This window comes from Nyctereutes procyonoides, unplaced genomic scaffold (assembly GCF_905146905.1).
Source record: "Nyctereutes procyonoides isolate TBG_1078 unplaced genomic scaffold, NYPRO_anot_genome, whole genome shotgun sequence".
NCBI lineage: Eukaryota > Metazoa > Chordata > Mammalia > Carnivora > Canidae > Nyctereutes > Nyctereutes procyonoides.
The window spans coordinates 56,546,214-56,572,170 of record NW_026575140.1 but is presented as its reverse complement, the minus strand read 5'-3'; the positions used below and the strand labels follow the sequence as shown (position 1 = coordinate 56,572,170).

The 25,957-nt window shown below is 51.2% G+C and overlaps 1 protein-coding gene and 3 non-coding genes across 5 annotated transcripts; all 4 read right to left on the bottom strand.

Annotated features, from left to right (window-relative positions):
- Positions 1-1,055: 1,055 nt before the first annotated feature.
- TRNAT-AGU (transfer RNA threonine (anticodon AGU)) lies at positions 1,056-1,129 on the bottom strand. Its single transcript has one exon. It is a non-coding gene; the product is annotated as a tRNA-Thr (tRNA).
- A 269-nt stretch (positions 1,130-1,398) lies between these two features.
- TRNAS-AGA (transfer RNA serine (anticodon AGA)) lies at positions 1,399-1,480 on the bottom strand. Its single transcript has one exon. It is a non-coding gene; the product is annotated as a tRNA-Ser (tRNA).
- A 432-nt stretch (positions 1,481-1,912) lies between these two features.
- Positions 1,913-1,986, bottom strand: TRNAI-AAU (transfer RNA isoleucine (anticodon AAU)). Its single transcript has one exon. It is a non-coding gene; the product is annotated as a tRNA-Ile (tRNA).
- Positions 1,987-2,695: 709 nt separating this feature from the next.
- CTC1 (CST telomere replication complex component 1) lies at positions 2,696-24,702 on the bottom strand. 2 transcript variants are annotated; one of them, XM_055304944.1, is made up of 23 exons: positions 24,604-24,702; positions 20,520-20,683; positions 14,577-14,814; positions 14,215-14,426; positions 13,516-13,660; positions 10,786-11,070; positions 10,545-10,673; positions 9,782-10,014; positions 9,489-9,666; positions 9,198-9,398; positions 8,599-8,725; positions 7,944-8,058; positions 7,489-7,810; positions 7,302-7,391; positions 6,846-7,039; positions 5,325-5,413; positions 5,057-5,231; positions 4,670-4,747; positions 4,096-4,240; positions 3,940-4,004; positions 3,563-3,728; positions 3,307-3,433; positions 2,696-3,170 (listed from the first exon to the last, which is right to left on the bottom strand). In XM_055304944.1, exons 1-23 carry the CDS (start codon positions 24,634-24,636, stop codon positions 3,031-3,033), a joined length of 3,651 nt encoding a protein of 1,216 aa, XP_055160919.1. In that variant the 5' UTR covers positions 24,637-24,702; the 3' UTR covers positions 2,696-3,030. The 2 variants fall into 2 exon arrangements, with proteins under 2 accessions (XP_055160919.1, XP_055160920.1); XM_055304945.1 differs by lacking the exons at positions 2,696-3,170; positions 3,307-3,433 and having other exon boundaries at positions 3,602-3,728; positions 3,927-4,004.
- Positions 24,703-25,957: the final 1,255 nt, after the last annotated feature.

Here is a 25,957-nt window from a genome sequence, read left to right as displayed (position 1 = left end):
ACATATGGCAAATTTCCACCTGGTCTTCAAGACTCAGCTCACCTCCTCCAGGAGGCCTCCCCTGGCCACTCTCCACTCGGAGGTCCCTGAGATGTCCCTTCTCTGTGTTGTCACAGCACCCTGATCCTGCCCTGAGGGCACTGGGTTGTGATTTCTTCTTCCTTCCCCTGAGCTTGGAAGAAAGGGGCTGTGCCTTTACTCACAGCGGTACAACCCTGATCCGCCCAGTGGGCATCCCCATGTGTCATCTCCATCCCAGCCATTCCTTCAAGACGACACTTCTGCTCAGATTTCTTAGAATGGTTCCTGGGCCAAAGGATGGTATCCAGATCGTTCTGCCTAATTTCCAGGAACATAGGTTCCTGGTTCCTGCCAACTGCCTGTGGATCCCACCTCTTGCCTCCTCCCTCCACAGCATTTCCCTCCCCAGCCTGGCCTCTGTGCTCCCTTCCACCCCTGACTGTGCAGAGACCCCACTGGGAATGCGCTCTCTTGGGCTCCCACCCTGTTCACATTCGTGGTCCCAGACCCTCAGCCCCACTCTTGGAGGAAACCAGATGGCATGATTTCTCTGCCAACTCCTAACCCGGACTGCCAGCTGGTAGGAACGGATGAAGGTAACTGTATGTGAAGGAACTGCACCCCCCCACCCACACACCAATATTCTTTTTAATAGAAAAAATTCAAAAACAGTCTATGTACATATACAGTTTCGAGGCCCCAAACCAAAGAAATGTAATGAAGAACCAAACAACACAAAGCGACTCAGGCTCCCGGAGACGTCCTGGGGTAGGGACTGGGCGGTGGGGCAGCCCCTCCCTCAAGGCCCGGGGGGGGGGAGCAGGTGCACCAAGGAACACGTGGGCCTGGGGTGGGGGGAGCAGTGATCTCCAAGGACCTGCAGCTCGTTTCTATGGGAAACCTGAGCGCCCCGAGGGCGGAAGGGGGCAGAGCTGGAACCCTTGCTCTTTCAGTATAAAAACACTTGTTAAATCTATTGGGGGAATGTCGATTTAGGAACAAAATGGAAGGGCTCTTTGGGCAGGGTTGAATAAAGGCACCGCTGGGATTCGAACCCAGGATCTCCTGTTTACTAGACAGGCGCTTTAACCAACTAAGCCACGGCGCCAAGGACACCAGGGCCGCTTCGGAAGCTGCACTACAGGAATATAGCGCTGGGAGCGCGGCCGCGGCCACTTCCGACTCTTAGGAAGCCGCTCTTTGCAAGGCGGCAGGATTTGGCGCCGCACGTTTACCCCCTGGGATCCCCAGAGTGGAAAGGAATAAACCGAGGATCTCGAACCTGGCCGGCAGAGCTCGGTTGCGGTTCCCCGAGACCCGGGTCTCTGACCTTGGCCCGGTGGCACGTGGCCAGGACGTAGGAGAAGAAAAAGCTTGCGTAGTCGGCAGGATTCGAACCTGCGCGGGGAGACCCCAATGGATTTCTAGTCCATCGCCTTAACCACTCGGCCACGACTACACCGCCGGAACGCTGTCTCTCCTCCTTAGCCTTTCTTAGCTACCCCGACCTGCAGACACCCCGCCCCCCAAATCACTCGGGGTCCCAGACCCAGGCCCGAGAGAGCGGCTGGCGCCGGCCGCCCCAAAAAAACTCGGGCCCGCCCCGCCCCTCCTCTTTTCCTCTCTCCTCTCGGGGCCCCTCCTCCCGGAGCTCGCCCCAGTCCTGCCGCCTCCAACAGCGCGCTCCCGGGGAAGCGGGAAGCGTCCCTCTGCCCCAGCCAGGGGACCTCCCCACAAGCCTTGCAGTCCGCCAGCCATTTAGGTTTTGAGAAGCGTTAGGTCTGATGTTGTCTGTGATCAAAAGCCAAATCGCTCCGCGCATAAAGTTCTCGGTTGTAAACAGTAGGTGCACGCTAGAAAGAAAAACAAAGGCAAAATCCAGACCCTAGTGTGGCCCGTACGGGGATCGAACCCGCGACCTTGGCGTTATTAGCACCACGCTCTAACCAACTGAGCTAACCGGCCAGCGGTGGAGAAAGGCTCCTCTAATCTCTCCGTATGTACGAGTACACAGTACAAAGTTACATCCCAAACACTTCTAAGCGGTCCCTAAAGGCCAAAAGGAACGCCCACAGAACCTCTCTAAACGGTGTGACTCGACTGTACCTCTCCGGCTAGCAAGGAGCTCCCAGGAAGAAAACACACCACCAGCCAAACGCATCACCCCCCACAAATGGTCCAGCAACTCCGGACTCGTGGGTTCTGTGACTGAATTCCTCCCAGTCTCGGGGTTTCAAATCCCGAATCTGCCTCAGGCCTGGCTGGCCCAGAAGCCCACGGCACTGACTGGCTCTGCACATGCCCTAGCTTCCTCTCAGGCCCCTCCGAGCGCTGTTCCCCTCCCCCACCCCAACTTCTCCTGGCTGGAACCCTCAAGGGTGACACCCCCTGGGGTTCGCCCCCGCCCCCTGGGCTTGGCACCCCCCCCCCAAGGCTCACACTCCTCTAGGTTGGCACACCCAAGGTTCCCAGGCCGGCTTGCTCACACCATCTAAGTTGTCCACCCTGCCCTCCACTCCCCAAGGTCCCCGTTAAGGCTTGAGTCTTGGTAGCATTGCCCGACCAGAAGCTCTTCTCCAAACAGATCGTGGCAGGAGCAACAAACGAGGCGAAGTGAGGGGCTGGCGGTCAGGAGGACAGGAGGCCGGGGACCCCGAGAGAAACACAAGTGAGATACCTTACTAGAGCTTTATTGCAGGCCAATGGTCCTGCCACAAATACCGCCCCCCCAAAGGCAGAACCTAGGTGCTCAGGGCCCTGTCAGGGCCAAAGCGGTGACCCCAACCAGAGAGGGAGTACCAACGGTGGTGCCGTCATCTGCCCATTTCCACACCTCAAGGCAGGCTGGCACCAGAACGGAAGGACACATCACAGAAGGGCACCAGTTTGTGAACTCAGGGATCTGGGGTCCTGGTGCAATCACAGAACAGGTAAGGGTACAATGAGGGGGGTGGAGATAGGCCTGGGCCTCAGGGCTTCCAGCAGGCCCCCCTCCTGCTGTCCAGGTTGTTAGCAGGACAAAGAAAAGGCTCCCAGGGAGCTGGGGTGCTTGGGCTCCTGGATAGAAAGGCAGGACAATCGGATCCTGGGGTTCACACGAGTCAGAAGAGTCAGCTCTCCACACTGGAACCGCTGCAGCCGGGCAGGCTCTGTGAGGGGAGGGGAGACAAGGGGATGTACTGCCCAAGGCTCTGTAGGCTTCCCCCCAATCCCCCGGCCCCCTCAATCACGTGTCCCTCTTCCTCCTAGGACCCACCCATCTACACACCGCACCCTCGTCCTCACCTAACGGGGTGACCATGGAGGGTTTCTTCTCAAGCTCAAAAGAAAGCACGACAGGGCGGAGGACAGAGAAGCTGGTACACAGTGTCCGGAGGAAGAGGGTCAAGGGCTCATCCACCTTGGTTGAAGACTACAAGGGGAAATGGACGATGAATCAGAACTCAATTTCTTTTCCACCCTCAGAACCCAGATTCCTAAACCCTCTACCAAACCCTGGAGCGTTTGCATTTTGAGCCTTGACCTCCCAGCCATATCTCACCTCAGGCTGGGCTCCGGGACCTGTGAATTGCAAGGCCACTTTCCCTGGTCCTCGGACAAACTCCAGGAGGGAGGTCCACTCACTGGGACACAGCCCCAGGGCTGTGGCCACATGATGATTCCTACAGGTCACCACGGCTTCGGCAGTGCCATCCTCCACTAGGAGCCTGGGAGAAGGAGAGGCCACAGAGGAAAAAACTCCCACGGCGGACCTGGGTGGCCCACACATACCTCCCTCCCCACCACTTCCCATCTTAACTCACTGGACTTTAATTTACTCATGCCTAAATACTTATGAAGTGATTCGGGCCAACAGACAGACAAAATCATGCAACAGGGAAACAAATGGTGCAACCAGTGCCCACCTGGTGCTCTCACCTGATGCTGGCCTGGCTTACACACGTCTGTGTGGGGCAAGTGGAACCCTGGCGAGTACACCTCCCCTGGGATGAAGAGAGGGGTTGGAAAGACCCTGTGAGTGCCCCCACATCCCTTGGACACCCAGCGCCCAGCTCAGCCTATCCCCTCGCGTACCTGGGGGCAGAGACTAGTACAGTGAGCACACAGCCACAGGAGCTGAAGGCTGAAGACAGAAACGATATGGCAAGAGGCCCTGGCCTGGAACGGGGCCCGGCCCCCCTGCAGAAGTTCAGCCAGGAAGATGTGGGGCAGTGGAGCACTAGAGAGAGACACAGACGTCAAGGAGCAGCCAGGAGGGTTCTGGGAGTGCACGTTGTCTGGAAGGCCTGGGCAGGTACAGGGATGGGGACAGGAGGGGGTTCTGTGCTCTACCAGGAGCCTTATGGCTCATTCTGGATCCTGACCTCAGACCAGTGATTTCTCAGGCTCGAACCCAGATGATAACCAAGAAAGTTATTTGCATCTTAGACAGAAAAGCCTTCAAGAGCCTAGAAACACTAAATCTCTCTGGGTAAGATAATAAGCATTAGGCAGGCATTCTTATCTGGGGCAGAGGAAGTCCTCTGACTTCACATGTTCTCCTTGTGGTACAGAACACTAGTTATGGCAAAAACCCCAGAGCTGGAACCACATGTTGGGTGCAGATGCAAGGCTGTGTAGTCTGGGGATCAGGGCCCAGGGCACTGACCTGATTGTGGTCTCTGGGGGAAAACTCAGGACCTGCAGGTAAGTGGATGGCCGGAAACAACAGTAAATATTGTGAGATCTGCAAGTGCAGCAGGCAGGGTGAAGAGGAAAGAAGTCAATTTGAGGTAGAAACTGGCACCGGATCATAGGCTTAGACACAACCTCCCCAACCCACAATGCCCCAGCCCCAGAGGGATGCTCCCTGGCCTGAGCAAAGGGAGGAACGAGGGAAGGACTAGTCTGGAGCATCTCATGAGGGTAGAGGGCAGGGGAGTAATATCAAAGAGAAGGTGTGGCAGCATGGCAGCATGGTCGGGGGTGGGGGGGGGGCATTTCAGAGATCCCCAGCAGTAGGGAGGAGGAGCAAAGCAGTCTCATAGATCTTCACCTGGAAATCTTCTTCTCCAGCTGGTTGAAGTAGACTCGGGCACCTGGAAGGAGGCCTAGTGGGGGAGGCAAGTGTGGGTCTTTGATATAGATGTCCAAGTGCGGGCGGGACTGGCAGTCAGCAGCCTCCACGGCTACAGTCAGCTTCACACACCCTCTGGAGGCCCGAGCACCACCTGCAGCAGCCAAGGGAGGGGTCAGGGGCATCTGCCTAGACCAAAGAGTCTACTCTACTCTACTTCACACTTTCCCGCCAGAGGAGGCATTACCAGGCTTCGTCCAGAAGGGGGCCGGAAATGGCTCACACAGGGTCCGTGACAAAATCTCAGCTGAGAAAGACACCAGGGACTCGGTGAAGCTGTAGGGTCACAGAAATACAGTGAAAACGGAGGCATAAGAAAGCAGAGATTGGAGAGAGGTCTGAGGACAAAAGGAGGAGCCCAAGTCTGTGCTAGAACATCATTTACAGGGTCCTAAAAAAAACCCTGAGCCGTGTCAAGTCACACACTAAAGGTAACAGGGCAGGCACCTCTCCACTTTGGCTCAGGTCATGATCTCAGGGTCCTGGGATTGGGCCCCGACTGGTGTCTGCTTCTCCCTCTCCCTCTGTCCCCCACTAGTGGTGGGCATGCGTGTGTTCTCTCTCTCTCTCAAATAAATGAAATGTCTTAAAAAGAAGACAAAATTAACAGGCCTTATGGGAAAAACAGCTTATCACTCAAAACCTACACAACACTGTGAGCAGAGGCCTTACCAGAAGTACCCCAGACGTCAAATGTGCCATATGCCTGTGTACCTAACAGGTGGCCTATCACTGGCAGCTTCACATGCTGGCATTCGTGACCACTCCTTCAAATTAGGGGTCCTTGAGAACACTTTCTACTAGAGACCAGTTTTATAAAAACCTCATGAACAATCCAGTAAGGCTTTTTTGCTTTTTGAAAACACGGGGAAAATCTGTGGCTTCCTCTGCACTGGCAGCTGCCCCAAGACAACAGTTGTTCCTTGAGGCCAGGAGCACTTCCACTAATAAGGAAGGTCCTGCCCTATAGAGTTTAGCTTTTTTTTTTTTTTTTTTTTTTTTTTTTTTTTTTGAGAGATGCCACTGAGGGCTTTCAGTGGCAGTCTCTTTTTTTTTTTATTTTTTTTTTATTTACGATAGTCATACAGAGAGAGAGGGGCAAAGACACAGGCAGAAGCAGGCTCCATGCACCGGGAGCCCGACGAGGGATTCGATCCCGGGTCTCCAGGATCGCGCCCTGGGCCAAAGGCAGGCGCCAAACCGCTGCACCACCCAGGGATCCCAGCTTTGTTCTTTTTTTAATGGTTTGGTGTTTTTGTGTGTGTGTCTGTCTGTTTTTTGTTTTGTTTTGAAGATTTATTTGTTCATGAGAGACAGAGACACAGGCAGAGGCAGAAGCAGGCTCCATGCAGGGAGCCCGATGTGGGACTCGATCCCAGGACTCCAGGATCACACCCTGGGCCAAAGGTAGGCGCCAACCCGCTGAGCCACCCAGGGATCCCCATGTCTGTGTTTTTTAATATTTCCTTTCATTGCTCTAACTTTTCCTTAGTTGTGAGAAAGCTTGCTTGTGATCTTCTGAAAAATAGTAATGTACAAGGGAAAACTCAGGCATGAAACACACCTTCCATCTCAGGGGGACAGCATTCTCTGGGAGCTACATACTGTTACAGTAACACATGCTAGGGCAGAGGACAGGCTGTTCAGCAAGTCAGCAGGCAGGAAGAGCATGGGGCCACATGAGCTGGAGAAGCTGGTGGACATTTACTTGCCACTGAGCAGGTCGTCCAGTGGGGTCTTAGGCAGGGCCTTGCTGCTCTCCAGTGCAGCTGGGAAGTCCTGGCCATTCTCAACCTCCAGAGTCCAGTCGTCCTGGACAGTGAGGCAGGACGCATAGCCAGCCAGCTCCAGAGGGTGGTGGGGTGTGCATGACGGCCCACCTTCCTCGAACAACAGTGGGGTCTGCCAGCAAGAAGACAACTCTCTGAGTGTGTCCTGCTCCAGAGGCAGGTTTACAAAATACTACGACGCAATTTTGCTTCCTTCCAGGAGCCTGGTGCGGAAGTGGTCTAGATTCAGACAGGCTTTCCAATTGATCTAAATCCATCCTTCTTCTAGGAAACCTGGTAGATATAGTAACCAGGCACTGCCACGCCCTCTCCAGACCACAGGCCAAAAAAGCTTTCTGGGGAAGGGTGAATGAAGAACCAAATGGGGCACTCACAGGAGGGCCAGGACCCACGAGCCGGTACACTTGACCTGGGTGCAGGAACTCAAACCAGCGTACTGAGCAGCCACGGAAGACTAAGAGAACCTGGGAGGAAGCAAGGGAGGCAGGCAGGTGCTGAGGCCCCAGACAGGAGCCAGGCGCACAGGATGTCAGGCCCTGGGTCCCTACAGTCCCAGTTTACCTTCCGATCCTTGTTCCCATCTCCTTGGGGTTCAGGTGGGCCCCATGCAGTCCCCTCCTTCCTCTGGGTGCCCCCAAGCCAGCTCCCCGAAACGTAGAAACTGAGGATGGGCTTGGGCACCTCTGGGCTAGCTCCTGGGGGGAGACAAAGATTCCTCTTCATCAATGCCTCCTTCCGGGACAGCAAGAACAGCCGGCTCTGTTCTATGTGGGAACCCTCTGGGCAGGTGGGCTCTGCCTGAGTGAGGGAGGTGGCTGAGTGAATCAAGGGTCTGGGCACAGGCAGGATCAGGGCATCCGCCAGGAAGAACTGGATATAGACTCTGTTGAGAGACGAAGAGTAGGTTTCTTAGCAATGCACGCAGGTGTCACGGGCCCCAGCACTCCACCACCTGCACCAGGTCTGCCCCTTCCCCTCAGACCTTCAGGGTGTGGCCACTATCCCGGGGGCCCAACCTGGCCTGCTGCTTCTGGATGAAGCCTGTTATGTTCAGCTCCTTATAGGAAGGAAAGTTGCTTCTGACATTCCTTTCTATGACCAACTGGAACTTCTCTGTCCGTACCAAGCAGCCTAGAGAAAGAAAGTTTTCTACTTTGACAAGAGGAGGCGACTGTGGGATAAGCAGTGAAGTGGACCACCCTGCATGTCTCACTGCCCATCTGAGGCCTGAGCTGCTCCCCTAACACAACACGACAGCCCAGACATGACCCCCACCTCAGAGGGATCGTATCTCTAAGGGGGAAACTGTCCCAGCCACACGTCCAATGCTGCCCCTGGCCTCCTGGGCTACAATGCCTCAGTTCTATTTTCTCATAAATCCCAAAATGCCTCAACCTAAGAAACTGTCCCTGTCCATATATCTCAGTGAGTCTAAACTAAGAAGTGTCTCCTGATGTGCACGTCAGAGGCTACGGTGGGAGAAATGAACCTTGGGATTGGTGTTCTGGCTGGAAAAACCCCTGCTCCTTTTCTCTGCCAATACTAGCGTCTCAGACTTGTCCCCAAGCTCAAGGATCAACACGTGCCACTCAGCATCTCAAGAAAACCTCAACAGGTACCTCCTCTCCCCAGCCCTACTGTTCTGAGACACCATCACCCCCAACTCCAAACCTATGAACCGGGAGTCAGTGATGGGCTGAGAGTGCGTGGCCAGGATCAGGCAGGGGAGGGAACCAGTCTTGTCCCGAAGCTGCAGACAGCCTTTATGAGACGAAGCCGCCAAAACCCCAATTAAAATCTGTAGGGAGATACAGGACAAGATATCGGGTATTTGTTCAACAAATACTCAGCAGCTACTCTGCACCAGATGCTATGTTAAATGCTAGCTACAGAACAAACAAAAAAGATGTTGTCTCTGACCTCAAAGGACTCACAAGGGTATGAAAAAAAACACCCAAGCATTCGCACATTCAGTAGCAGGGGTGAGGTTAGAAGCAAGAGACCATGCAGGACCTCACAGGGCACAGTAAAGACTTTGCATTTTACCTTACGTGCTCTGAGAGAAACCAGCAAAGGATTTAAGGCAGCTTTGTAAGCCCAGTGAGGTTGGACCCCCTCCCTGTCTGCCGCAGGGAGAACAGATGGGGTGGGCGAGAAGAGACAGAGCCATCTAATAGAAGCCTGGTGCCGCCAAAGTGACGAGAAAGATCATGGGAGGGTGATGAAGGTAGCCTAAAGTGCAAGTCCTGAGCACCGGGCGCCCCACCTACCTGGGCTGGGTGGAAGGTGGCGGGCAGCAGAGAGAGCCAGGACCAGGACACACGCTGGTTGAGCTGGGAACTGGTCAGATGGGAAGCCTCCGGGAGGGGCAGGAGGGTCTTGGGGTCAAAGGCAGCCCAGGCCCTGCACCGCCCTTCCTCTTTCAGGGTGGTCAGAGTGGGGAAAGAACATGGGGTCTGCAGCCGTGTGTACTGTTGGGATGGAAGAGAAACCAGATAGTGCGGCCAAGTGTCCCTCAGGGCATCAGCTCCACCACCCATCTCTCCCACACATGCTCGCACCTTCTGCAGGGGACAGTGATGCGGCTCTTCGAGGATCTCCTTGTGTGCATTCCGACGGGTACTGCCCGGTGGAGTCAGAACATCCAAGACAGGAGCCAGGAGTTGCAGCCCCGGGCTGGGGTTCCCAGGAGAGGAGTGCTGCAGGAGCTGGTGGTGTCTCAGCATGTGGGGACACAGCCTGGGCCAGGAAGAGAAGCAGTCACATGCCCCAGAGGGGTGTGCCCCTTCCAGGATCCTGCTCCCCTGGCCCTGAACCCCTCCAGCCCCCCAACTCCGAACCCTGCCCTCCTCACTTGGAGGCCAGCTCCTCCAACGCCTTGGTAGCCCACAGGTACAGCGGAAGGCCTAACTGACGTTCCCACACCAGCTGCTCATACAAGGAGGCTCCCTGAGCCTGATAGAAAGACTGAGTCTCAGGCTTCTGACAAGAAAAGCCTCGAAGTAGAATGGCGCCATGGAGGCAGGGGGCGAGCACAGGCCTTCTCGTCCCTCCACCCACTGATTGCAGGAGGTGAACATCCTGGAGCTGAAGAAAAGCAGAAAAAATGAAAATGCAGAAGTGAAACTGTCAACTCAATGATCACTGGAGAGTTGCCTGTAGTTCCCTACTGCCTGGCGCCAAGAGAAACCTTTTCTCACATACTGGCCATTTCCTTCCAGCTCCTGTACTCCACTTTCTGTCTGGCACAACCCACAACCCCCATGAGAAGCCTTCACCCTGCCCCCCACGAGCCCCGCCCAGTTTTCCTATGGGCCTGGAGGCTCTTGGCTGGTGTGGGGGACCCACCAGGGACTCAGCTCTAGCATCTCCCCCTCTAGTTCCAAGGCCCTTCCTTTAAAGATGTTCCCAGGACCAGACTCTACTCCTTCGTGATCTGAGCTCCCATCCAAATCACTCCGGTATTAAGTATGCAATCCCCACCATCCAACAACACGTAAATCTTTTTACATTTTTGCTGTAGAAGTTCCTAACCTGCTGCTGCAAAACATAGCAGCCTGTGAAGGTCAGAGAAACTGTTGAGAGAACCTGTTGACCAGGCCTGACACCTCACCTACCTCCAGGGAGACACCCGGTCGTACCACCTTCCTGAGGCTGTGGAACTGCTGGTAGGCGAGGCAGAGCGCCAGCTGCCCGTCCACCTCATAGAGCCCGGCCGGCTGACTTAGCACACTAGTGACCTTTCCCTGCAAAGAGGCCAAAGGTCCAGTTGATCCCTCTTTCTTTCCTCTCTGGAGACCCGAATTTCCTGCCCCCCATCCTCATCCCTGAACTCTCAGATCTCTCCTTTTTGCTCACCGTGTAGGATAAGAGTGTTGAGTTCCGGACAAGAGCTGTTTCCCTGTCCCCGTCTTGGGAGCTACTGGGCATGGAGAGTGGCGCAGGGTCAGCCTCCAAGAGGGGACCATCCAGCTCCAGTTCCAGCTCTCGCACACATTCTGGTTTCAGTGGCAGCAGATGGGAGGAGGGACTGGTCGTCCAAACACGGTAACAGTGCCCACGGATCCTGACTACTCGCAGCGCTGTCAGCACATAGGACCTACCAGGCCAAAGGGCTCGGTGCCACACCAGCTGGGCAGGGATCTGGCTTGTGCAGGGGCAGGCAACACGGCACATGAGACGCTTCCCACAATACTGCCCCTCTGCCAGAGTCTCTTCCCATCATGATCTGACCTCAATCACCTGCTCCTCATGAGTTCTGCCTGTCTGCCAATTAAATATTAACCTTCTGGATCTGGTTCCTCTCAGAGGAGATACCAAATATTTCCTAATCCCTCCCTCAAGATGTGAACCAGCCCTAAAACTTCCTCCAAGATACAGAAACATTCCACCCCAAACTCATGGCTTTTGCATTTTCCCATCCTACCCCATAACACACAAACTACTTTGGTTTGTTTAATCATACGTATGGGGTACCACATGCTCAGTACTGGGACAGCCATGAAGGGAAATACAAGAGACTGGTCGCTCCATCCCAACGTATCTCAACCCCCTGGGGAACAGAGACACACACTCAAGTAACATCGAGGAACCATATACGATCTACTATCAGAAACAACACATGTTCAGCAAAGTCTTGGGGAAAGACCAAGAAAGTCAGGATGGGTAGAAATGAGTGGGAAGGCCTAGTGAAGGAAGTGGGATCTGCATAGGGCCCTAAAGAGTATCTCTGGTTTGTCAAAGTGGAGAAGACAGAGAAGGGTGATTCAAGCAGGAGGCAGCAACATAAAAGTGCCCAGAACTCAGGATGAGCAAGGCAGTGAGAACATCAGCCAGGATGGAAAAGGAACTTTCCTGGGAACTGCATGACACAAGATGGAAGCCAAGAGGAGAGAGAAAAAGCCCAGCAGTGACCTGCTGGAGACTTCATTTTAAAGGAAAACACAAACTGTCAAAGTAGTGAAATAAAATAAGCCTGGGACAGCAGGGTATCATGTGGATTGCAAAAGGTGGTTGCTGAGGAAATGCAAGCAGAAGGGCAAGAAACAGCATCCCCAAATGGAATAACCTTCCAGGGCGTGCTCCTCCCACAGGCCCAACACAGCACACTGCCATTCGCAGGGCTTCAGAACCTGTTGCCAACTCAGGACACCCAAACCTCACAGACCTCCGTTTCTACCCTAGAACCAGGGGTACTGCCAATCAGACCTCAGGCATCACACCTCGGCACGGGTGTTGCTGGGACGTGACGCAGGCTTACTGCTTATGCAGAACCAGTGGTTACCAGTGGTCTCACTCAGCAAGCCAGCGAGTGCATACTGGTGCCTCTGCTCTTACCCCACTGCCCTCTGCACGCTAAGCTTTCTTGCACCAGGACGGCCAACATCGTAGCCCCTTGTCCTATATTCAGACCCCAGGGCCCTTCCCTTCCTGTCTGAATGCCAGGATCTGAATGCCGACCCCGAGCTCTGCTCTCCTGGGCCCCCTGCACCCCAAGGCTACACAGCATAGTGGCATAGCTCCGCACCCTCCACTCCTCTTTGAACACAAAAGCCCTACCCGAGGAAATCAGACCCATGTCACCCCAGCACCAGACCCTTCCCAGTGGGGCCATGGTCACTGTTCAGCAGCCTCTCATCCCTGACTCCCTGACTGCCTTGCACAGCAGTTACCCTGAACCTCTTCTCTTTTCAGAGTCAAGCCCTTCATTTGCAAGAGATGATGATCTCAGCTCCTCCATCACAGAAGAGATTCCCTGGGGTCATCCAGGGTGACAGTATGTCTCCAATATGTCTGCAGCAGCCTATGAACACAGCAAGACCACTCCTCCCCTGAGCCAATTCCACCCTCAGCAGCATTGCCAGCGGGCTCTAGGAGACTTGAAACAGTCTAATGTACAGAAAATACAGAAGCTCCTCTATTGGCCAGGAGGAAGAGAAACAAGACCAGAAATTGGAGCAGGCCCTAAGCATTTTTTAATTTTAGCATTTTCAGTTACTTTACCTGCTAATCACTGTCACTCAAGCTTTTGGCACATCCACAGAATTCTAGCAGCGCTAATAAATCTCAGAGTTCCCTTTTTTGTTATGTACATAAGAACACTTTTACTCTTTGTCTTCAATGCTTTTAAAACATTATTCAGATAATTGCGTAAGTTATAAAATAGTGTAAAAGTTAACAATTCTAAGAGTGACTAATAAAAGCACCAAGTTTTTAGAAAGTACATGTAGCCAAAAAAAAGTGCACATACTCAAAAGTCTTAAAGGTGCTAAGATGAATAATTTTCTTGCATCCTGCTAATAAGGGGAAAAACAAGTGATTCTGACAGATTCTGAAACAGTCACACACAATATGAAAGTTGTCTAGTCAAATGAGGTGCACAGCAGAAAAATGTGCTCCCTACTTCATGTGTATGGGAGCAATGCTACCTGGACCCCCTCAACAGCACTGTCCTCCCCGCCACCCAGGAAGCGGCTCCCCTCCCCCAAGCTGTACTCTATGCCTGTGAGGCCCCTGCTCTGATGATCCCCCTTCCAGCTAAAAGTCCTGACACCCCCTCCAGAACCCTGCACTCACCCCAATCCTCACCTGCACGACAATGGACACATGGCTGCCAGCTGGGGAGGACCCGCCAAGAGACAAGACAAAGTGAGCTTTCTTCTGACTCCTCACCAGAGCGCTCACTCGAATCAGCTTCCCAGCCAGGTTTGGCTGCACACCTCTGAGCTTGCCTCTAGAGAAGGAAGAAAGATTAAGACAGAAGGCCCATTTTTTATTTCCCCTTTTCCCCACAGATGCCTGCCCTTCTGCTGTAAATAACCTAGTAGTCATCTAAAATTAAAATCTCCCTGGCCCAAGACGCCTGGGTAGCTCAGTGGTTGAGTGTGTGCTTTTGGCTCAGGGCATGATCCCAGGGTCCTGGGATTGAGTCCCGCATTGGGCTCCTCCAGGGGAGCCTGCTGTTCTCTCTTCATCTGCCTCTGCCTCTCTCTCTCTCATGAATAAATAAAACCTTTAAAAAAATAAATCAAATCAAATCAAATAAATAAAATAAAATCTCCCTGGCCCAAAGCTATTACTGTGAAGACGTCCTGCAAACTCGTCCTGACCTTGGATAAGGCAAACGTCCCTTGAAGACTCAACACTCAACATCTGGGAGAGGCCCTCTGGTTCCCTTTGGCTCAGGTGGGAACACTCTACCAGTATGGCTCTCAGGACCTTTCCCGCCTTCCTCCCAGTCTCACAGCACTCTAGCATCCCTGAGAGAGTGAGGGAAGGAAGGGTTACCTGTGCCTGAGCAGGCGGGAAGCAGTCTCTGGGTAGAGAACAGGGAGCGGGGTGAGAGGGCCAGGACTGGTGTTGGAGGGGCACACTGGTACCGGAGCACTCAGGAGCTCTAAGTGTCCTTCCCCTGAAGAACTCCACCTGGCAGGAGGGAGGTAACTCCAACTGGGGAACAGAAACAGACGACCCAACCAAGACAGGTCCAGATCTATGAGCTAGAAAAGACCAAGAGCAACAGTTAACCAGGACCCTAGCATCCCACCCACACTCTGCTACCTTTCTCCTCTCAGAGAATTAATGGCCTCGCTCCCTAAACACCATCCTTGTGAGGCTTGGAGACACATGACCCTCGCCCTCCTACTCACCTCACAGTTCAAGACACCAGTGTTATCTTTTACATAGAGGTCTCCTTTCCTGCACTCCTGTTCCAAGTCCCCCGACAGGTCTGTCAGTGTCCCTAAGAGTATCAGCCGCTCCCGTGGGAGGGGGGTTCCACTCGGCCCAGCCTCTTGGGTCCAGGCCTGGTACGCACTGCTGCTCCAGGACAGGTGGCTACAGCATGGGAGGTTCTGGTGGGTCTTGAGGTCCTGCACTGAGACAAAGCTGCAGAGGGAAGGAAACAGAGGTCCTGAAAAGCCACATCCAAGCCTAGGAATTACCCACAACCCCAATGATTTCCCCAAGCTCCCAAGGAAAGATAAAGGAAAATAGAGGAGCTTAAAGGGCAGGAGCCTCAGGGCTGAGAGCCTAAGACATGAGGATGAGGTCTGGGCCTGAGGACTGGGGGGTGTCCTAAGGCAGGGTCCAATGCCACTCTGAACAACACATGGCAAAGAAAGGGCCCAGACAAAGGAAGAGGTGCACCAGGGATCCCTGGGTGGCGCAGCGGTTTAGCGCCTGCCTTTGGCCCAGGGCGCGATCCTGGAGACCCGGGATCGAATCCCACGTCGGGCTCCCGGTGCATGGAGCCTGCTTCTCCCTCTGCCTGTGTCTCTGCCCCTCTCTCTCTCTCTCTCTCTCTCTCTGACTATCATAAAGAAATAAAAATTAAAAAAAAAAAAAAAAAAAGGAAGAGGTGCACCAGCAGTCTGAGGGGATAAGCAGCCTCTGGGGAGAACGCCGGACCACACACAGCATCCCTGACAGCATCTCGGCTCTCCGCTGCATGGAGAACCCTGACAGGGCCGCTAGGGCATGTGCCTGCTGGCCAGACCTCAGCAATCCCAGCCAGATGTCCTCCCTCATCTGGGATATCACAGAACCTGAGACCAGCAGGGAAGCAGAGGCTCAGCGGGAGTCGGTATCAAGAGCTCCCAAATCTCAAAAGATGCTTGAGATTGGCCATTCTCCAGGCAAGGTTCGCAACACTGCTCATTGCCACCCATGGCAAAGTGAGGCACCAAGAATGTGCTAAGTAATGGTGAGTTTCTCAAGGTTGTGACGGATGCACATCTGTCATCCCACTCTCCCACACACTTGCCTTCTCATGATCATCTGAACAGAAGAGAAAGGATAAAGGTACGAACCATCACAACTTACCCTCCTCCTTATACTCATGAACATCACCCCCATGGGAGTACAAACAGCTGGGAACGCTGTCCTGGGTGGCCCACTCCCCTTCCACATCTGCTTCATTCTTTCCCAAAAGGCTTTGGAGAATATAAAAGGCAAAGATGGAGACTAGCACGTGTTGAGTACTAGTCTATGCACATACTATAACGGGTCCATTCACGCTCAGGAATGCACTGCAGCTTCACCAAAAACCCCGGTTACCACCACCAATGAAGAAACTTCAAGAGGTCAGGTACACTATGGTGTGGGTGGCAAAGCCAGGGGTGTCTCACTCAAAAGTCCAGGTTCTTCCCCTGTGTTTCTCTACTTCTCTAAAGGCCCAGGACAGGCAGCTGGAGAGAGCGGTCTCTTTCCCCTAGGAACCTTCAGGACAGAAAACAGGATGGGGTCACTTTTCCCCGACTCTTCAGGGTCTAGGTAAGGAAAATGAAAGTGAGAACCCCAGATCCTTGCATTGTCACTGCTCTCCAGCTTGCAATGCTTACCACACTACCTGGCACACGGCAGGCACTCCACAAAGGAGAAGAGAAACACAGATAAATAAAATCTTTAACCCTGTCAAGTAATTCCTATTTTATCCTTGCCCACCATTTCTTACGGATTCCTCACTTCTACACAAACATAAAAATATATTTTGCACTTTCCAAGAATAAGAAACTTTAAAGAGTTTCCAAATTTCCTAACCGTTCCTGACTTACCACTTTTCCATTAATTCAATTTTTTAAAGATTTTATTTATCTACTTGAGAGATAGCACAAGAGCACACAAACAGCGGGGAGTGTGGCAGGCAGAGGGAGAGAGAGAAGCAGACTCCATACCAAGCAGGTAGCCTATTGTGGGGCTTGATCCCAGGACCTTGGGATCATGACCTGAGCAGACGCTTGCTTCACAGACTCAGCCACCCAGGTGCCCCTCCACTATTCTGGAATACCAGAATCTTGAGAAATTTGGATCTTTCTTAATTAGAATATGATCACAGAGGCCACTAGGCACATACCCAGCTCACCTGTGGGAGACTCTAACCCTCCTGCATGAGGCTTCACGGCAATCACAACCTCCTCAACCACGACTAATCTGTCCCATGCTAGAGGGACAGTTTTCTAATGAGATTTCATTCTGTGTTTACATAAACAACTTATTTAACCTTACTAGTTCTAAAAACTGGAGGAACAAAGGAAAACGTGAAGCCAGTGGAGCAGAATGAGAAGTTACGAAGGGGGAAAAGAAGCCCCCAGGTAAGTGTGTCCTGAGAAATTCCTTTGGGATTAAAATAAGGTATCAGATACACACAAAAAACACCTTTTTAATAAGATAAACACCAGATTGGGGAAAGGCTCAGGATATACATATACATTGCTACGTGTGTCCTTTGGCACAAGTCTGCCAGTTGGAATGCAGAGTGAAAGCGGCCAATGGAGTGGCTGCATGTGTGCCCACTGAGCCTATACCTCCCTTCAGAACAGTGGGTGCTGCCAGGGAGGGTAGGGAACAAGTGGGTGGGGACAGAGCACTGAGGACACTCCACTAAACCTGTAATGTTTTACTGCCTATAAAAAAGAACTGAGGGATCCCTGGGTGGCGCAGCGGTTTGGCGCCTGCCTTTGGCCCAGGGCGCGATCCTGGAGACCCGGGATCGAATCCCACGTCGGGCTCCCGGTGCATGGAGCCTGCTTCTCCCTCTGCCTGTGTCTCTGCCTGTGTCTCTGCCTCTCTCTCTCTCTCTCTCTCTCTCTGTGACTATCATAAATAAATAAAAAAAAAAAAAAAATTTAAAAAAAAAAAAAAAAGAACTGAAGCAGGGTGCCTGGATGGCTCAGTTGATGAAGCATCTGTCTTTGGCTCAGGTCATGATCCTGGAGCTCTGGGATCAAGTCCCAGGTTGGGCTCCCTGCTCAGTGGGAATCGGTTTCTCCCTCTCCCTCTGCCCCTCCCCCTCCCCCTGCTTGTGTGCATGAGTTCTCTCTCTCTCCCTCAAATAAATAAAATATTCAAAACAAAAAAGAACTGAAGCAAACATGGCAAATGTTAAGGTTTTTAAAAGCTAAGCAGCAGGGGATCCCTGGATGGCTCAGCGGTTTAGCGCCTGCCTTTGGCCCAGGGTGCGATCCTGGAGTCCCGGGATCAAGTCCCATGTCGGGCTCCCGGCATGGAGCCTGCTTCTCCCTCCTCCTGTCTCTCTCTCTCTCTCTCTCTCTCTCTCTCTCTCTGATAAATAAATCTTTTTAAAAAATTTAAAAATAAAAAAATAAAAGCTAAGCGGTAAGTACTGACCATGCACAGTGTGAATAAGCACCCTGATGAGTCTGGAGGGCTTTCACAGGAAACACTTTCTCAATGGAGGCAGCACTGTGTTGGTTTACAGTCTGGTGGACCAGCATTTTTAGTTTCCATTAGTTTATAACAAAGTCCATGGATAAGAAAACTATTCAGAATTTTGAAAATGATGTTCACATAACAGTACAATTAAGCAGTCTTCTCATTCAAGATCCCTTGCCTTTACTGCTGGCGACAGACTGTGGGGCCGAGTGAACACCACACTGCAGTGCGCAATGTAAATCCAGGGAGAAAAATACCTTATGCTTGCGTAGGGCTGGGAAATGCCTAATTAAACAAAGCCAAACAGGCTTTCATTTTTCTTTATTTTTTAAAGAATAAACAGTGATACATACACTCACATAACAGAATACCATGCAGCAGTGGAAATAAATGAGCTAGAGCTCTTAACGTGAGTCAATGTCAGGAACATGTGAAGCACAAAAGGAAATTGCAGAGGATATATAAGGTACGGTGCTATTTACAGAAAGTCAAGACATAAGCAAAACTACATTACATGGCTCAGAGATAGGTGCGTGTGTGTAATAAAAACATAAAGAAACAGGAATAATACACCCCACATTCGACAGAACTACATTACGATCCAGTGATTGCACTATTTATCCAAAACATACAAAAATACAGATTCAAAGGAGCACTTGCGTCCCAACATTTATAGCATCATTAACAACAATACCCAAACTGTGGAGAGAGCCCAGATGTTTACCAGTTGATGAATAAAGAGGAAGTGGCCTATGTATACAATGGAATATCAGCCATCAAAAAGAATGAAATCTTGTGATGACATGAATACAGCTAGTGTATTGCTAGTGAAATAAGTCAGGTAGAGAAAGACAAGTACCACATGATCTCACTCACACGTGGAATTTAAGAAAAAATAACAGATGAACATATGGGAAGGGGCACCTGGGTGGCTCAGTGGGTTAAGTGTCTACCTTCAGCTCAGGTCATCATCTCGGGGTCCTGAGATCAAGCTCCATATCAGGCTCTGTGCTCAGCAGGGAGCCTGCTTCTGTACCTCCCCCTCTCCCCACTGTTCAGGCTCTCTCTTTAATAAAATATTTTTTAAAAAGAGAGAGAGGAAAATAAACCCTAAGACTTTTTTGGGGGGGAGGGGGGAATAAGATTTTTTTAAATTATTTGACAGAGAACAGAAGAAGGAGAGGGAGCTTCAGGCAGAGTGACAGGGAGAAGCAGACTCCCCACTGAGCAGGGAGCCCAACACAAAACTTGATCCCAGGACCCTGGGATTATGACCTGAGCTGAAGGCAGACACTTAACCAACTGAGCCGCCCAAGTGCCCCTAGAGACTCTAAAGGACAGATCACAACAGAGGGCTGATGGAGGAAGGAGGGTGGTGAATGGGCTACAGTGGTGGTGGGTATTAAGGGCAGCTGTTGTGATGAGTACAGGTGTTGTTATGTAAGCAGAAAGCAACATTGCACTCACTATGTGTTAACTAACCAGAATTTAAAGAAAAATTTGGAAAAAAAATAATTAAAATGTTAAGCCAAAACACTGTGTTAACTCACTGGAATTAAGATAAAAACTTAAGGGGCACTTTGGTGGCTTCGTCAGTTAAGCATCTGACTCGGGTCACGATCTCAGGGTTTTGAGATCGAATCTCAGGTCAGGTCCCACTGGGACCACATGGAACCTGCTTAGGATTCTCTCACCTTCTCCCTCTGCCCCTCCCTGCCCTCTTTCTCTTTCCTTAAAAAAAAAGATAACAAAAATAAAAACTTAAAAAAATACACCCACATTTGAAATAGTGGTTACTTCGATGAGTTAAACAGGTTTCTTTTCAGAGGACTTTCAGAGCCTTTAGTATGCTAATGAGCTTTGTGACTTCCCTAGAGAAGCTTATATCGTATCCACTGTCTCTCAAACTTATTTGGCCATGGAATCCTTTTCTTCCAATTCTTTATTAACATAGCCTTGAAGAGTTTCAGAAATGTTAGTGTTGTTAAAAAACAAAAAACACAAACACCTTCAGAAGACTTGAAATCCTGGTCTTAAACACAACTATCTGCACTTGCTGACATCTTAATTCTGTACCTTAGTTTACACACACTTACACATACACACACACACACACACGCAAATCTCAGCCTTTCTACCATCAGAGCTCTTTTTCCAAATTTTCTACCTTCCCCTTCCTCCCTCTTCTCCTTGTTCCTAACTTGACTTCAGTCAATTTGGAGAGCTACAGGAAAAGGCAAATAGCTTGAAGCAGGACGGAAAAGCTGGCAGAGGCGATTGTGTTAGAGCCCGTTCTACCCTGAGCTGCCCCGTACCCCCCATCCCCCCATCAAATGCCCCTCCTGTTTTCCCCTTGTTAACTGTTAACTCTAGGTCCTTTCTTGTCAGTCCCAAAACTCCTGAACCCTTCCTCTCCTTACCTGTAGCTGAGGGGCAAGGGAAAACCCTGGTTCTTTCCCTGGGACAACCAGACAGTCTTCACACAGTCAAGTACCGACTGAGTCAACTGGACATCAGGCTCGCTGCCAGCGGGACACAGCGTCTCTTGGATGAAGGTCTGGGCAGCCTCCAGCCAGGCTTGCTCCTGAGGAAAGGGAATCTAGTTAAAACATGTTCCTAACCATCCTGCCCATCCACGGAATTTTGGGATTCCAGTAATAAAAAAAGAAATTAAGTGGGCATGTAAATAAACAAGTCATAGAGTTTAGAACTCGGAAGAAACCTTAGAAGCCTTAGTCCGGTCACACCTCAGGCCACTGGCCACCCAGCTCTGCTCTTACCTCTTTCTCTCCTAGGTGTCACTTGATAACCAGCTGTATGGGTAGTCCTACCTCTTTCTCTAACAAACCCCATACCAATCCTTAACATGCTCAACGGGAATATACATTGCCCTGGGAACCCTCCTCTGACCATCCCAGACTAAATGCTGCTCCCATCCTGGAGCTCCCACAGCACCATGACATATTTCTATAAACAGCAATGATCACTAGGTACAGCACAAGGGTGTCCCATGTTATGTGGGATGTGGTTCTGAAGCCAACAAGTTGAAAAATAGTCAAAATCACCCTTGGGAAAAATCCTTTAAGTTGCTCATAAATAAGACACGGTATTATACACTAATAAGTATATACAAGACTAAAAAATGCCTAATTATAAGCAGTATATAAAAAGGACATAGGCAGAGTATAATTTTTAATAATTATTATTTTTTGTAACAGATTTTATTTATTTGAGAGAGAGTGGGAGTGCATGAGCAGGGGAAGCAGCAGAGGGAGAGAGAAGCAATTCCCCACTGAGCAGGGAGCCTGACGTTTGGCTGGATCCCAGAACACAGAGATCATGAGCTGAGCTGAAGGCACATGCCTAACCGGCTGAGCCCTCCAGTCTCCCCAATCATTCTTTTCTTTAGTCAAATATGTACATTTGAGTTCCCATAAGCTAAATCAATGTAAGATGCAATCCTACTGATTTGTTTTGTGTTCTCTTTTCAGCTGAGATGTAGGCTTCCTAAGGAGGGCATGAGCCACCTTTGTATACTTATCACACATTCTGGACATCTAGATGCCTCTTTATACAGATAGCTCTAGAGAAGGGGACCAGTTTGGCCTATTTCCAATATCAGGCTGCTTTATTTATTTAAAGTTTCTGACAGGGGTGCCTGCTGACTCAGTTAAACATCTCAGGGTCATGAGATCGAGACCCCCACATCTGCTTGAGACTCTCCCTCTGCCTCCCCCACCCCATGACACAGCAAGGGCTCTCTCTCCCTCTTCTCAAATACATAAATCTTAAAAAAATAATAATAAAATTCTGACAGCATTGGGCAGCCCTGGTGGCTCAGTGGTTTAGTACCGCCTTCAGTCCAGGGCGTGATCCCTGGAGACCTGGGATCGAGCCCCACATCAGGCTCCCTACATGGAGCCTGCTCTTCTCTCTGCCCCCCACCCCGTTTGTGCCTCTCATGAATGAATAAATAATATCTTTAAAAAATAAAAATAAAATTCTGACAGCATTGAACAAACCTTGAGGGGTAGGACTTTTATCTCTCTAGACCCCCAATGTTAATTCTAAACCATTACAGCTCTATCCCTGTTCCTCCTCTATTAGCCTTCTGGTCAGTCCTCCACATTCGCTCAATCTTCAGCAGCTTTAGAAACCCGTCTTCAGGTTCTATTGATTTGTGTCCTTGTGGACAGCTCTACCACTAAGCCTCACCTTCACTCCACCTTAGCCAAACACTGTCACCTGTGGTCATCATTGTCAAAACTAGACCAGATCAGAGTGCCTGGCTGGCTCAGTCACTGGAGCACATGACTCTTGATCTAAAGGTTTTGAGTTTGAGCCCCATGTGCGGTGCAGAGATTGTTTAAAAATAATCTAAGGGGATCCCTGGGTGGCTCAGTGGTTTAGCGCCTGCCTTTGGCCCAGGGCATGATCCTGGAGTCCCGGGGTCAAGTCCCATGTCGGGCTCCCGGCATGGAGTCTGCTTCTCCCTCCTCCTGTGTCAATGCCTCTCTCTCTCTCTATGTCTATCAAAAATAAATAAATCGGGATCCCTGGGTGGCGCAGCGGTTTAAAATACGCCTGCCTTTGGCCCAGGGCCCGATCCTGGAGACCCGGGATAGAATCCCACGTCGGGCTCCCAGTGCATGGAGCCTGCTTCTCCCTCTGCCCGTGTCTCTGCCTCTCTCTCTCTCTGTGACTATCATAAATAAATAAATAATTAAAAAAAAATAAATCTTAAAATAAATAAATAAACATAAATATAAATAAACCTAAAAAAAAAAAACAGAAAAACAAATTGGACCAGGTCATCATTCAGCACTGCCTCAACAACATAATGAGAGCCTCACCCAGACTCTCATACTTTTTGTCTTCCTCTATAGTTGCTGAGGACCTGTCCACTACTTGGCATATAGAATACTATTTTTCAAAGTAGTGCCATTGCCTCACAATCCCCTAAGTTTTGTTAAAACTGAATTCGTGGATCTCATTCACTGAGTCAAAATCCTAGCAGGAGTGGGAGAACCCAGGAATCTATATTTTAAAGATTTGTTTATTTACTTATTTAGAGAGAGAGTGCCAGTGGGGAGAGGGGCAGAGGGAGAGAGAATCTCAAGCAGACTCCTGGCTGAACAGGGAGCGTGACACAGGGCTGATACAACAATCCTGAGATCATGACCTGAGCAGAAACCAAGAGTCGGACACTTAACTGACTATGCCACCCACGTGCCCCAGGAGTCTGTATTTTATTTTTTAATTTTTATTTTTTTAAAAGATTTATTTATTTATTCATAAAAGACAGAGAGAGAGAGAGAGACAGACAGACAGACGGACAGAGGGAGAAGCAGGTTCCCCACAGGGAGCCAATGCAGGACTCAATCCCGGATCCTGCGATCATGACCTGAGAGGAAAGCAGGCGCCCAACTGCTGAGCCACCCAGACATCCCAGGAGTCTGTATCTTAAATAAGCTCCCCAGATCATACTGATGTAAGCTGAAGTTTGAGAACACTATACACTTTCCCCTCAGTGGCCTCTGCCACTGTATGTCCACAGATGCCACTTTAGTTGAGCTCTCTCTATTTCACTCTGGTTATATCCATCTGCTTATTCCCCACCTGCCCAACCTACAGGTACCTTAAAAACAAAACAAAACAAAATCCAAACCACCCAGTCCTCTTCCAACATTCACTAATCAGCAAACAGCATCCTCAACCTAATAATTCTACCCCGAAACCCCAAGTCCTCCTTAACATCTTCCTTTCCCTACACAAGTCCTCTAGATTCTACCTCCTTCATATATCTCGTTTCCTCAGTCTCCACTTCTGGAACCTCAACACTGCTGCCGAGGTCGAGGACACCATCATCTCTCCCCGCTTTCCAACCACAGCCGCCTAACTGGCACTCTCCACCTACACTGCTACCTCAGGACACGAAAAAGCGAATCTCATCCAATCGCGTTTCTGCCTACCACCCCGCAGTCACTCCCCATCATCCGAAGGTTAAGGTCGCTGTTCGGCAAAAGACTCAGGAGTCGGTCGGCTTGTCACCCCGTCCACCACCACCCGACCGAACTTAGGTTTTCCGAAGATTCCTGTTGAATCTCTTGTCCTGAAAGCTCCGTCGGCACTTTTCTGCCCGGCTCACCCCAACCCGCGCTGGGGGGTCTCACGCGCCTTCCTGGTGTACCGTCGTCCCTTCCCCTGCAGCCGCGTCAGGGGCCTCCCCAGGGCCGCCCCGCCCCACCGTTCGCCCTTAGGCAGCCCGCCGCTTCCCACCCGGTTGGACGCCTGGAGAGGGGGCGGGACGCGTCCGAGGCTCACAGCTGCCGCCGCGGGCACCAACAAATGCGTTCGCAGAACGCGCGACGGGAGAAGGACGAGCAGCCTTGCAGGGCGCCACCCCCCCGCCCGGGCGCGGCCAGCGAAGGCAGGCCAAGCAGCCAGCTGCAGGGGACAGGACGAGAAGGGAAACGGGGACGAGGGACGGAGGAGCGCACTCACGGAGTCTGGAACTGGAGCCAGATCGGCCTCCATGATGCGCCCGAGGCTACGCCCTGGGAGAGCCCGCGAACGGCCGCCGCGTGAGGGCTGGCGGGAAGGCCGCTGGGTGACGTCATCCGTGGGCGCGGCCGCGGCTGCGCCACCGGCTCCTCCCACCGGCGTGCTCGGGCTCTTCTGCGCAGCCGCCGCGGCAGTCCCCCTGCTCTGGCACGGTCACTTCCTTCCGCGGTGACTTCCTGTCAAGCATCCCCGCTCGGGCGAGGGGTTGGGGAATTTGGGGGAGAATCAGTTGGGGAGGCAGCCAGCCTGGTTGGTCGCCCCGGAGCATCTTTCCACCTCCACCTCCCCGATATTGCCAAGCAGACTGTCGTGCTTCCTCAGGGCAACCTGAGCACATCATTCATCCTTGTGTTACGGCCTTGACTCAGTGCCCTCAATCTTTGTTTCCCCACTAACCCCTGAATAACCTAGAAGCGCTAATCCTATTTATTCTATGTATCCTTGTGCTCGGGTACCTAGAACAGTGCTCGCTGCTAAATGTTGGTGGATCAATTGGGTGAAAGCCTCTTGCTGTTTCTAATGCCTCCAACCAACCAATCATTGCATGGCTTGGTAGGCGGTGAGGGAACAGGATTCATGCAATTCTGCGCCAGGTACTGTTCCAGGCTCTAGAGGTACAGCAGTGAACAAAAATTTAAAAAAAAAAAAAAATCCCTGCTGTCATGGAGCTTACATCCTATACTGACCGTTTAAAAGGAAGGAAGAAAAAAAAGTGTAGACAATTAGGAATAAGTGCTATTGAAAGAGAAATAGGGAATGCAGGGGGTAATGTGTCCTTTTTGTATGCAGAAGGCCTTATTGAAGAGGTGACTTTACAGTAAAAGATTGGAAAAGATGAAGGATTCAAATGATGGGGATCAAAGAGAAAGGGGGGCACCTGGGTGGCTCAGGGGTTGAGCATCTGCCTTCAGCTCAGTGCGTGACCCCAGGGTCCTGGGATCAAGGACTCCCCAAAGGGATCTGCTTCTCCCTCTACCTGTGTCTCTTGCCTCTCTCTGTGTGTCTTTCATGAATAAATAAATACAATCTTTAAAAAGAGAGAGAGGGGGGATCCCTGGGTGGCTCAGCAGTTTGGCACCTGCCTTCAGTCCAGGGCATGATCCCGGAGTCCCGGGATTGAGTCCCTGATCCTGCATGGAACCTGCTTCTCCCTCTGCCTGTGTCTCTGTCCCTCTGTCTCTCTGTGTCTCCCATGAATAAATAAATAAAATCTTTAAAAAAAAAGAGAGAGAGAGAGAGAGAGAGAAAGAACAGATGGAAGAGCCACAAGCACAGAGGCACTATGGTGAAAAGA

What these genes read in the sequence shown, in the direction of transcription:
- CTC1 (XM_055304944.1), bottom strand. Translation starts at nt 24,636, where the DNA reads ATGGAGGCCGATCTGGCTCCAGTTCCAGACTCC. An exon ending in CCACCTTCCACCCAGCCCAG is followed by an intron (nt 8,726 to 9,197) that starts GTAGGTGGGGCG and finishes ATCTCCCTACAG; the next exon opens with ATTTTAATTGGGGTTTTGGC. An exon ending in CTGGAGAAGAAGATTTCCAG is followed by an intron (nt 4,748 to 5,056) that starts GTGAAGATCTAT and finishes CTGCACTTGCAG; the next exon opens with ATCTCACAATATTTACTGTT.